General features: G+C 41.8%; 1 protein-coding gene across 1 annotated transcript in view; it reads right to left on the bottom strand.

The window, feature by feature from the left end:
- Positions 1-7,417: 7,417 nt before the first annotated feature.
- Positions 7,418-12,997, bottom strand: part of LOC147893267 (NADH-ubiquinone oxidoreductase 24 kDa subunit) — a 57,338-nt gene continuing 51,758 nt past the window's right edge. Inside the window, exons 6-10 of the mRNA XM_087385807.1 lie at positions 10,331-10,436; positions 10,176-10,222; positions 9,946-10,023; positions 9,760-9,825; positions 7,418-7,575 (exon numbers count right to left, since the gene is read on the bottom strand). Coding sequence (XP_087241933.1) covers positions 7,468-7,575; positions 9,760-9,825; positions 9,946-10,023; positions 10,176-10,222; positions 10,331-10,436 — 405 coding nt within the window. The 3' untranslated portion in view covers positions 7,418-7,467. The remainder of the gene's footprint in view (positions 7,576-9,759; positions 9,826-9,945; positions 10,024-10,175; positions 10,223-10,330; positions 10,437-12,997) is intronic.

Genomic DNA, 12,997 nt, shown 5'->3' with positions numbered 1-12,997 from the left:
TATATGAGATACTATGTGTACCTATGCAGACTCCCAAGCTCATTATAGATATGTTAAACTTCTCACAACCTAAGCTACAGATATCCAATCCAAGACCCCTTTTTTGTTTTCAAATCATGGCCTTTGTAATCACTTAGCCTCAATATATCACTCCTAGATATGACTAGGATGGCTCTTTGGAAGCACAGCCCTTGCCCTTGACTCTTCGTTTGATACCATCGACCTCACAAACTCATGCATATCATAGAAGCACAACACATTGCACACCAAACAAAAATCACAAGCACAGAACATACACAATAGCACTATGGCATGTGACACCATATTCACACACCACAAGCATCACACAAAAAATGCAAACACAAAACACATGGCAAGCAAACATGGCAACAGACACAATACATGCAAGTGATACCAAAAGACACACACAAGCACACAAAACACTCAATGCACCCATCGCACAAACACATCACAAGCAAGCCAAAATTGAGCAATGCACACCAGTGTTCATCAGTCCACTCTTATAACAAAGCAAACGAGCAGAGCATAATAGCTACAAGCGCACCTACACAATGCATAGCATGCAATTAGCAAAAAAATATGATCTAGGAGGATAGTACATCAACAATAGAAAAGGAGGAAGTTAAATTATTATGACAAAAATCAAAGTCACAATCACGATGCAAATCAACAAAACAAATCCTATTGTCAAAACAATTGTAATTGACATCACAGATCAACAATCAACTTCCACTAAATGGTTTACAATAATTAAACATGTGGAAGGATGAGAGAATGTAATCTACACTGATGGATAATGAACCAAATCTTACTCAAGAAAAGAGCCAATACCCATGGATAATTTTTCAAGCAAGAAAGGATCAATAGACCATGTACTCTCTCTTTCAAAACTTAGCAAGAATCTCTAGGTGGACAAATGACATAGAAGATCTATACAATAATTCTTGATGAAAATCAACACACGATTAGAGAGAAATTTGCTTGTTGAAAAAAGCAATGAAAGAAGGCCAGTTATTTAGAGTGATACCCTCAGTACCAAGTCTGCATGTAATCATAACTAAGGATCAACCACTGCCTCTCTCAATAGTATCGCACAAAAGATATGAACATGTGGATTTCAAAAGCTTAATAGAGCTCAAAATGAACGTATGATGATTTGTACTTCAAGACTTAAATTTCTTTAAATGTGACAATTTGTATTTCAAGACTTCAATTTCTTAAAAAAGTATGTGCAACATGTTGCTTTGGCAAACAGCTAAGAGCTAGCTTGATAGAAGCACAACTAGAGGAAAAGGTACTCTTGACTCCGATATATGGGATCATGTACAAACAAGTTCCCAAAGTCTACTCATAGCCCTGCTTGCATACTTTATGCTATAAATTCATCTCTAAAATGACCACGAGATTTTTATGGTGACCCTAATGTTTGCAGTTGTTCAAGAAGCTTCTAGGCTCTAGAACGTTCTGCTTTTGCCGCCACAATGGGTACATATACGAGAGGAGGAAAGTGGAGGGAGATCCAAGGTAGAGAGGCGGAGGGAGAAGGTGAAGGAGATAAAGGGAGAGTGGAGGGTTGAAAGCAGGGAAAGAATGGGAGTGAGAGAGGGAGGTGAAAGAAGGGAGGAAGGGGGAGGGGGGGACGCGAAGGGCTGAGTGGAGAGGTAGGGTGAGAGGGAAGTGAACGGATGGAGAGGACAGGGAGAGAGAGGAAGAGGGGGGTTGAGTGGAGGGGACGATAGTGAAGGGAAGGGGGTTGAGTGATGGAGAGGGAGCGACGGGAGGCGAGGGTAGCAACAGCTTAAGTTAATGGTGTTAAATTAATTCGAGAGGCTACCTACTTAGCTTAATCACATGAATAGGGAGTGTGAGATAGTGAACTAATTAATTGATTAGAGTGTCATCCTGCACCTCTACTACCCTCCAAAGGGGCTCCAGAAGGTGATGTTGATTACCGAGTCCACAAAGTTAATGTATCTACCCTATCCTTCGGCCACTTTGTCCAGGAAGTCATTTGGTGGAAGTGTCACACGGCTACTTCATCCCTCATCTCTACCCCTTCGTCCTTCATTCAGGGTTCTTGGCTTCGCATTCAATTGTTGCCCCCACAACATTCTCCCCAATTTTGTTTCTAGCCACATCCTTGTGGCATTGACTACTGGGATTTGTTCATGGAAACGAGCTGCATCCGTTGGGTATCGGGTGGGTTTTTGCATTTAACCAGCTGGACCAACCAAAGCTTAGTAGCCCTTCTACGATGCCTAGGTATCTCGTTGTACGGATTTGCCTCCTCTCCATTTGGTTGAAGTCCCACTACACCCTTTTTATCACCTTTAAATGTGTGAATCGATTGTTGTTGCAAGCATATTCATGAATCTTGGCAGCTCTGTCAATTTGTCCGTTGATGGCGTGCTTCCATGTTGGCCTGTGGTCATGGGGATGGAAAGGGAGACAAGCGAAGCGATCATGTGATCGATCGAGCTTGCGACCTTTTTTACACCAACGAGCGAGGTGCTAGTGCTTCATCATGGCAAAGCATAACGTGCTCTACCTTTATGGGGAGGCTTTGGACAAGGAGCTCCTCCTTTTTCCTCTGCTTCGGAACCCGATGCTAGGTGCGAACACAAATATATTGGAATCCTCTCTATTGATGGTGTTATACGTTCTTGTCTCTACTTAATCTCTCATCATATCAAAGGGGATTTAGAACCCTTTCATACGTATTTGATTGTGAAATCATGTGAATTTTGTATAGACATGTGGCTTTATATTGGAGATCAAATTCAACATTAATAAACAAAGACCGAAGGATGCCGAAACGCCAAAGGACAAAAGGCCAAAGATGGAAGGCAAGTCCTCGAACCTTGGAAATGAGAGAAAAAGTGACAACATTTGGCACCGCTGCCGGGGAGGTTGGTGCCTGAAGCGAAAGCAGAGTACGTATTTGCACGTGTGAAAAGAACCCCATGCGAAAAATCGTTAAAGACACATCTCTCAAGGTAAAGAGAGTTTGAGTTTCATATGCATCGAGTAAATCTTCGGCAAGCAAAGTTCTACCTGATCCTATAGGCGGTCCTATCTATGAGTTCATGATTTCTAGGAGGTTGTGTATTTATAAGATTCAGGGATCTCTGTATTTTCGGCAGCCATTGGTGTACGGTGCATGGTGTTTCCCAGTCCATGGTTTTTTGACTTTATATTTGGGGTCTGTTTCGTCTTGGTGTGTTTACAAATGTGACTGTGTTCCCAGCTATAAAGGTATTTCTCTACCAGTCTCATCACGTTTTTTGTGCCTCCACGGAGGATCGGTCTTTGGTTGGACCTTCAGTTTACAAGACCGAAATCATTGGTGGATGATCATTAAAAATCATAGCTCGGGACTTCACGTTGTTTCATGAGACGTCGAGCGAGGATGCCGAAAAATTTATGGAACGGTCGGCTCTGCAAGTCTCAACATCGACGACCATGTGCACCTAGGTGTAGAAGAACAAGAGATTAAGGAGTAAAGTTCGTCGACACTCCAAAAGTGTGCTCTCAATTGTTGTCCGAGTCAAGTGGTGCATGCTGGATTGCAAACATGGATTCAGGCATGTACTTTGTGAGTAGGCAGTTGCCAACCAAGTTGTGGTCTATGCAGAAAGGCTTGTGTGGGATTCTATCTGGCACAAAGAAGGAGCTGAATATTGGAGAAGCAGAGAAATGAATGTGGAAGAAAGACAATGACAAAGCTATTGGTATGATGGTATGAGCCCTAGGAGAGGAATACTTCCACCACCTTAAGGTCACAAAGTCAGCAACAACAAACTGGATGATTCTTGAGGCCTTGTTCGGGATGAGATGACTTAGCGACGTGTAAAGGGAGACACCGACAAAAGATCAAGACGAAGATGAAGAAACCAACCAAAGCAATTAACTGGAGGCAAAAATGGCCAAGGAGCAAAGCAGCTCTAGCTCTAAGACAAGAGACAAAGACCAAAGGCCGAAGGTGGAGAAGGGAGGAAAAAACACCAGCAATGAAGGCAAAGGGTGATGGGTGAAGGAAGAAAGCAACCGCGAAGCCACAGCACCAACCAATGAAGCATCCGAAGGAAGCGGCGAAATGGTAGCAAGCGGCAAGGTAGAATAACAAACACCGCAAAGCATGACAATTGAGACGCATAGATGTCAGGAGAAGGATGGCCGAGGCAATCCAAGCACAAGATGTAGGTGGACGAGGAAATCCAGGTGGACGCCGCGATCAAACAACTATAACAAGAGAAGCCCCCTGCATTGTGAGGGCCGTTGGAACCGGGTCGCGAGATAGTTAAGAAGCTAGATAAGGTTCAATGATTTCAATTTCGATCCTAAGCGTATGTAGCTAGAGAGTCCAAGGCAAAATCCTTCTAGTTGCTCGGTGGCGCAACCTCTAGTTGTAACAGCGCAAACACCCTTTTCGGAAAAGTATAAAAGTTCATCTGCAACTCAAGTGCCCAACATAGGCCTATGATCTGTTGCGAGTAGTAGTAGGACATCGCCACCAAATAACCCCCAAAACCTTTGCCGAATGTGGCCATTCCCTGTCATTTGCACACATCACTCCTCTACATTGGCAACGTGATGCCCATCCACGAATTCAAAACGTGCATGAAAGAAGGAAAGGACTAGCAATTAACATTTGGTGATCCTGTTGGAAAAAGATAGTTGATGCTTTTCTTCTATAGATAGTTCCGAGAGGGCATGGAGAGGACATACAAATAAATCTTAAAAAGATGGCAAATGTAAGTATGGATAGGTAGGACTTGAGGAAAGGTCAAAGCCAACAACTAATGGAAAAGGAGACCGAAAGTGGCCCAGGAGCAAAGCTGAACTACAATCCCTCAAAGAAGATGAAGACAAACGTGAAAGGTGCTAAACGAACAAACCAATCCAAGCAACCATCCCAGCTTGAGGTAGAAACCCCCAAAGATGACAACTCATAAACTGGTGCAAGAGACACCCAAACTGTGTCAAAATCAAGATGGATATTTTCAAACAACTAAAATTATATTTGTCTATCATCTTCCTCTTCTTATCCACCTGGTGGAATTTTGGTGTAAAGAATGAAGTTGCATCATATAGTGAAGTCTAGAGAGGACCATATACTAAGGTCCAGAGAGGACCCCAAAAGGGGACATGGGAAAACCCCACCCCCAATCCTAAGGGATAAGATGTATATAACACCGTTGTCTTCTTCATTTTCCAATACAAACTTGCATTATAGCTTTCTATGAATCTCACACTCAGACTACCTTTCTAAGCACCAGGGCCCAAATCTTAATAAATGTTAGGTGTTCTAAAAGTTGTTGAGATCGTGTTTGTGTTGCCTTCCCTTGGGGCATTGTATTTTGCACTCCATCCTCATATGCCATTGCCTAGAGGCATTACATGTGCAGCACTCCCACATCCCTATCTCTCATCTTGTATAAGGTGATGTCCACTCCATTTTAGCTCAAGAAGCCCCTCATTTGGCTTCTTGGAGCTCAACTCATGTAATCTTGAATGATTACAACTTAGTTATAGATTTCAAGGAGAGAATTCTCATCTATGTAAGTTTCAAGGCTTCACGACCTCCAATGAAATGTTTTCCTTGATAGCAATACCTTCAAGCAACTCAAGGTTGTCTTTGATGTCATATATTTGTGCATTTACTTGGCTACCTATCACTACAACCACATGTATATGCATTTGATTAGTACTAGTCAGTACAATGGGGCACCACTAGCAAGATACAAAGCACTAAAGCTTTGCTACAAAGCCTTTGAAGGCTTCTACGATACTTTTAACACACCCATGTAGCACTCAACACAAATAGCTAAAGCAAGCAACACACCATTGACGCAATACATAACACACAAGGACAAGCAATGCACGCAACATACAAGCACATAATGCAACACAACACACACATGCAACACACTCATGCACGACACACAATGTTGTACATCCAATGCAAACATGCTACACAAGTAGCTCGCAAGCATTAAAAAAACAAGCTTACACATTACGAACACTGAACGAAAGCACACGAAACCCTAGCACATATCTTGGCACCATATATGATAAAATGGATCAACGAAAGACAACCATGCCCCAATTAACAATCAAGGCAAAAGATATCAATAAATTGCAACAATTGCCAATATCATTGATTGGAATGATAAAACAAAATGGACAAGAAGAATACAAACATGTTTCACCTGGTCTTTGGTGAGTTTGCTAATGTAAATCCCACTCCACGTTCACTCAGAATGATGACACACGAAAACGGACAAGAAGCATATGGACATTTTTAACCTGGTCTTTGGTGAGTTTGCTAATGTAAACGCCACTCCACGTTCACTTGCATTCCAAGACCCAAGAACGACATTTTTAACCTGGTCTTTGGTGAGTTTGCTAATGTAAACGCCACTCCACGTTCACTTGCATTCCAAGACCCAAGAACGACATAGGTGTGTCAATGCATATTCCTTTCTAAGAAGGAAAACGATGAGCATGAGAATTGCTTTTAGTCAAGCCTTTGTTAATAAATCGTTACCCTCAAAACCTAGATCATCTATTTGTATCACATGAACTCACATGTATGTGGGACTATGTCTCTATAGACACTAATCAATGTGAAAGGAAGGAAACCAAACCTCTTAACATAAATGTAAAAAAGCTTGAAGTGTTGATCCTTAAGCATTGTCAATACAAATCCAAAACCCATGAACTTACATTATGAATGTTTGAAGAGATCAAAAGGACTTCAAAGGCCATGGATAAGCACGTAAGACATTGAAGAGTACACATTTGCTGAACTTCGCACGACATTTTACAATAGAGATGTACTTATTCTTTACTCCGACAACATTTTTATTACCCCATCACATTGCCCACCATCAAGATACTTTTGCTACTAACAAAAGATCATCAAATCTCCTTTTTTTTTAATGCAGGAATGAAAATGTCACCAACACTGTTTGAAAATTTCTCCATACTTCCTAAAACATGCTCTGCTCTCAATTGGACACTTGTCCAGCCAGCAGAGCCATTAGTTCCATTGCAAATTGCGAAACATCAAGGTTATGCAACCTGTTACTTCCTTGATTTCATGAGTTCACTACTACTATACTGTGACTACTTTCAGCTGCTCAGCATTCCACCATATTTAGCTTTTTACCATGCCCTTGAATGAGTCAATAAATTGCTCACTGAAACCCTTAGTTCTTAGGATTTACCTCCACTCCAAACAATCAGCCAACAGACCTCGGGACAAGGTTTCCATTGTTACTCAAATCGCTGTTCAAGAAAAGGTTCCCTCTATACTCCGTCAATGCCCTGAAAGAAAACTTAATTGCATCCCTTCGAGCGTTCAAAAAGGAACATGAATCAGAACACAATAGAACAAATTGGGTGACGGCATTCCTTTGTTACAGAGATTGTATGAAGAATTTAGCAAGCATCTAGGTCTCGGCATGGAGGTGGTTTTGGTTCAGATACAAGTGTCTTTCTGCCCCCTGCAGGAGCTGAATTCAAGCGAGCTGGATTCTGTGTTCCAACCTGCATCAAGAAGGATTAATCCGTCCACACATTAGTCAAAAAATTGTGTTACGACAACAAAACCCAAGATGAGGACTCCAAAAATCGAAAGAACCATCTAAAATTGTGTAAATCCTAGTAACAGAAAAATTACAATTTAAAATCCACAGGTAAGCAGTTTAAGAGTCACCCTGACGATGAACCCAATAATCCTAAATCTACTCAAGCCTTTTGGAAAAAACCAGGCCAATGAGTGAATAATTTCACAATTCTAGAGGAGAGGGTTTAGACTGTCTAGAAGAGGAAAACAATATCTAATTGTGAGCCAACAGCATCATTAAAAGACGTTGTCAAGAGACGAGATAGTTGAGCAGACATGCAAGCTGCCTTCTAATATATCCCTTCATAAGACATGCAAGCTGCCTTGTAATATACCCCTTCATAAGACTAGAATATATCCAATCTTACAACTTCAAAAGTTTATATAGAAAAAGTAAAAGAACAAAGGAAAGAAGGGAATTTGTAAGCAACTGCAGACCAATTATGAGTAAATGAGAAAATGAATGCCGGTGCCTAGTGCTAACTAGAGTGTGGCACTTAAATGACTGAGCTTAGACACAAGTTTTCTTTATATTTGAGCGAGATGGCTAGAATTAAAATCGTCAAAAGGCTGACTGCTCATTTTGAAAGAGGTGAAGGCAAGCCCTTCCTATGAGAGGTGGAATGGAGAAAGGCAGGCTGCTCCTCTTCTCCAGCTCCTTGCTAAGGTAGGAACTGCTCTTGCTAAATGGCTTGCTGCTTGCAGAATGATGATGCATGGGGGGACGGAGGTCTCTTTTTGTGGGCTCCTGCCTGGAACTCAACTTAAAGCTAGCTGCCTGTTGGCCTGACTGATGACATAACAGGGGCCAGACCCTATGGCTACCGACCTGCTGTCATAGCTGCAACTGCCTCCAAGGCAGTCCCCCTGCACAGCCTGCGTGGCTAGAAATACAGCTGCATCAGTGGTGTACTACATAGTGTTTAATTCTCTCACTTCCAAGCCTCAATGTGATTGCTTGCTAGCCCGAAACGGATACCATACGGCACACGTACTCTGCAGATGCACTAATCTCTTGTAGCTTACAGGCCATTTTCGATCTCCAAAGAACATTAGAACCACCACCATCATCATCTCTCTTATGCCCACTGCAGTAAAAAAACTTCGAAGCCTTTTGGTGAGATTATGTAACAGGATAGGCTACGATAGACTATTAGATTAGGGGGTGATTTACATGAGAAGAGGTGGTCAAAAGATAGTAGAGTAGGGGAGGTGTATAAATACACACTCATACCTATTGTATATTCTTAAATCTGTCAACTTGTATTGGTTCACATATATGACTCTCCCAAAAGTCTCTCCCAGCTGAGGAACGCCATTACACAGCACACTACTGTCGTGGCCAGTTTCAAGCCAACAACACCAACAACAAAACTGACTAGACCTAGGGCTCTATCTAAGCCCACATCTCCAAAAGGAGCCTTAATCACTGAGAAGTCTGCATCAATTAGGAGGATCCTGACCACCATCAGCCCACATCCTAGCTCTGACCACAAAGTTTGTACAGATGGCTGTCAGTTTTATCAGACATAGACTGACTTGTCAGCTGAGAAGTCTGCATCACTCAAGAGGATCCTGACCACCATCAGCCCACATCCTAGCTCTGACCACAAAGTTTGTACATATGGCTATCAGTTTATCAGACATATACCTTTGTAAGATAGGAATATATCCAATCATACAAATTTAGATTTTTTGTTGAGAGGTCCAAGGTTTAGGGTAGAGTACATGGTGGAGAACTCGTCTCCCTCATAGATCATGGAGATTAAGGGTTGAGGAACTAAGGGTTTTTGAGTCTCATAAGCCCAATATCTGGCAATTGGGCATACTCTGCCACATACAAAGTCAACAGAATCGAAACGGCTGATTACAGCTGCAGCAAATAAATGGTGGTTCAACCCCTCATGTTGCCCTACAGGTCCTGGTGGTTCTCTCAAGTACAATGATAGGACATTTTGGTGGACTGATTCTTTCTATATTTCACGTGTAACAATTTTAGCAAGTAGCACTAAAAAATTCATTCCTGGGAAATTATGAACTTAAAAAAGAGGAAGCATATAAATCCAGATAGGTAATGAAGAATAGGTGATAAGAGTCCAGCTTACAGGAGGAGACTCTCCTCGTCTAAGCATCTCCACTATTTCAATCACTCGCTTCGGTGTAAGATCTTCCTGCAGACAGCCAAGCACAGAAGCCCTCAGGGATGTGACTTAAAACCATGTGAATTTTCCCTAACTTTTCACCACCAGACATAAAGGTCAATTGAATCCGAAAGCGATCACAAATCTTACATAGTAGTTGTATGAATAACCTTCCACACCCTTCGAGTAGTCAGCCACAGCAATCATTGGGGCATTGACACAACAACCCTGAAGCAGAACGCTGCTTTAGTTAAATATCAGCTATTACACACCACAAGTTTGGCACAAGGGCCATTGAATCAAAGACTACAAATTGGTTAAGGAAGGGTGAGAAGGCTGGGGTGTTAAGTAAACAAAAAAAACCCATCTAGCAATCATACCATGCACTCCATTTCACCAACACAGAACATGCCATCCTTTGTTACTTCTGTACACATAGAAAGATCATTGCATAAGGAGGCATTCCTGAACCAATAACTCAACCTATAGTATTTTGTGTAAGGTAACACATCTTAGAAACCAATAACACATTCACCATTCCTCACTACTCCAAGATGTTTGAGAATTGCTTCTTCAATATCGCATGAGCCACATAGTCGGCATGGAGTGGTGCCACAAACCAACAAATGATATTTGCCAACCTGCAAACCCAAAGACATATATCCAACACTATGAAAGCACTTAGGCACATGTCAAGTTCAGTGAAGAGTTTACCCTGAATTTGAAAACACAACTGTAAATATTTATATTCAATGATATAGTAGAAATCCAAAGTACAACACAATCTTTCACCAAAAATGTATCATAGAAATCACTCAGTCACCTTCGAGTTTGAAAACCAAGACAACAATACCTTAAGAAACAAGCAAACGATTACTGATTATACTAGTCAACTAGCAGACTAGCAATAAACATATATCGACCGACATCAACTACATTGATCAGGGTGCATCTTGTAATGGTAAACGGTTGCCTGTGCTAGAATCTTACACTGGATAATGCTTCATATAAGAAGAAATGACAATAAAGAAGCATTTGTTGCATGCGAAAAACTGTGAAAACATGGGCACGTTTCGAAATGCTTCGCATGCACAGGACGCAGGCCTAGGTCCAATAATAACATTGTGTACAAGCTGCAAATGTTTCTTGGCTCTTACTGAGCCCCGCTAAAAACATTGCACGCAATAGACTTCCCAAAATAAATTCCTTCAGATAAAGTTGAAGCAGGCTGCTGTAAATCATATATTATTAATCAGATAATCAGATTGTGATTATTCAAAACATCAAATCTCCTTCTTCTTGGTGGTGACCATTTGGTCTAGCCAGAGGAAAGGCCCTTATGGCAGCTCCCTCAACTCCAAATTCCGTTCGGATTTCCCTCTCCCCAAAGGACAGGCAGTAGGTGCAGATTGCAATTCAGTCTTTGCACGACAAAGCATTGGTGGGCCGCATGGACATCTCACACCCACACAGCCACATTAGAGATTGGATCCAGGCGAGCTTGGCGTTGGAGGGTGACCACATTCAGGCCTTCACCATCTATGGGAGAAATTTCTTCCTTCTCTAGTTGAGCTCCCCCAATATCACCTAGGCCCACATGCAGCAAAGCTCGATTTTCCTTGGCCCACATTAGTTTTCTTTATTCCATGGTACCATGGATTTACAATTGATGACATGGTTTTGACGCTCCATATGCCACATTTTGTAGTGACCCTCGGGTTCCCCAGTCTCTGAAGGGGTATCCCTTCATTCTGTCTGCTATCAAAGGGTGTTTTGGCACTGTGTTAAAGTCTCTAGCCAAAGCAGCCTCAATTCTAACAGATGATGGGGTCCCTCGACTTAGGGTGATAGCGAAGTTGGATGGGGGGCTCTTTTTGTCCAAGGCGCAATACAGATAGAGCTGCTGACTGCTACCTCATGCAGGACAAAAGCGGAGGGGCCTGTATCCATACCTCCAATAGACAACAACATCGACCCAGACTCCTTGGATTGAGCCTTTCGAGGGGTTTTGGACTCGGGTGGATCAAAGAAAACCAGGAAAGTGTGCCGCGAAGAACCACAGACACCGGGGAACATCGCCATTAGCAAGGAGGTGTGGGACTCTCACCAACCCCCAGCCGCAAGAGGAGCAAGCCACCACAAGCCAACCTCAGACCCCTGAGGGGAAAATTGACGCATCATTGTAATAATGTTCTGATGCCTATAGTTAACAAAATGGCCACTTTTCTTGTCATGGCACTCGCTCCTGATTGAATGAGCAGAAGCCCTCTTCTGGATTATATCTCTTTATCTTGCCTAGGGTTTCTCTTTTACTTCTGCATTTTCTTCGTCTCTTTATCATCTGCAAGTATTCTTCTCTTGATAGCACACAATCTCTTTTGAATCAGAACTTGAATCATCTTTAAGTTTCGGTTCCTCTTGATGCTGAATGTTAAAAAATGCATGAGTATCACTGCAGTATCTCTTCAATATCTCTTCATGCTCACATGAAAGACATTCGTCATGTGCCAATTAGCTGGTAACCTTAACTCTTATGCTCACAATCCCTCTTCTAAATACCATGCTGCTGAAATCTCTTTTTAATAACCTGCTCAATGACCTATAACATATCCTCAACAAGCTGGTTAGTGGTAAAAAGATTCTCTCCCCTAAATGTGTTATTGAAATAGGTAACATTGGCCATAGATGATTTTAAATGGAGAGCTGCTTAGTCTATTTAATCTTTCCTTCTATAGATCATCAATCTATTTTTTAATCTCTTCTCTTTCGGTTCTATTCATCCTATAAGAAGCCCCACACGAAAGAGCAAATCCTTCATTCTTTATTCATTCTCTACAATGAATATACCTACTCTCTATCCATTCACCAATCCATACACCTACCAAAGGTGTTGGCTGAATGAAAAGCATTCACTCATGGTTCGATAGTTACCATAGATTTTTGGAATGAGGAGGTAGAAGCCTCACCCTCCTACTTAGATGCTTTAGGTTTTCCTTTCACATTATTGGTCTTGGCAATTTTACCCAATACAATAGGACATTTATGCCATGCATGCCCTGGCTTATGTTTCTTACATCCGAAATATATACCTTCCTTAAGTAGCCTCTTCTTTTCTTCATCAATCATGGAAGAAAATGGCACCCATCCACGACATGATTGGATGTTTACATTTTGTACAATAGCCTTTCCCTTTCCCTTATTT

This window comes from Dipteris shenzhenensis, chromosome 15 (genome assembly GCF_047967505.1).
Source record: "Dipteris shenzhenensis isolate YYH24624 ecotype China chromosome 15, Dip_SZ_1.0, whole genome shotgun sequence".
NCBI classification, from domain to species: Eukaryota; Viridiplantae; Streptophyta; class Polypodiopsida; order Gleicheniales; family Dipteridaceae; genus Dipteris; species Dipteris shenzhenensis.
This window is presented reverse-complemented; position numbering and strand designations above follow the sequence as displayed.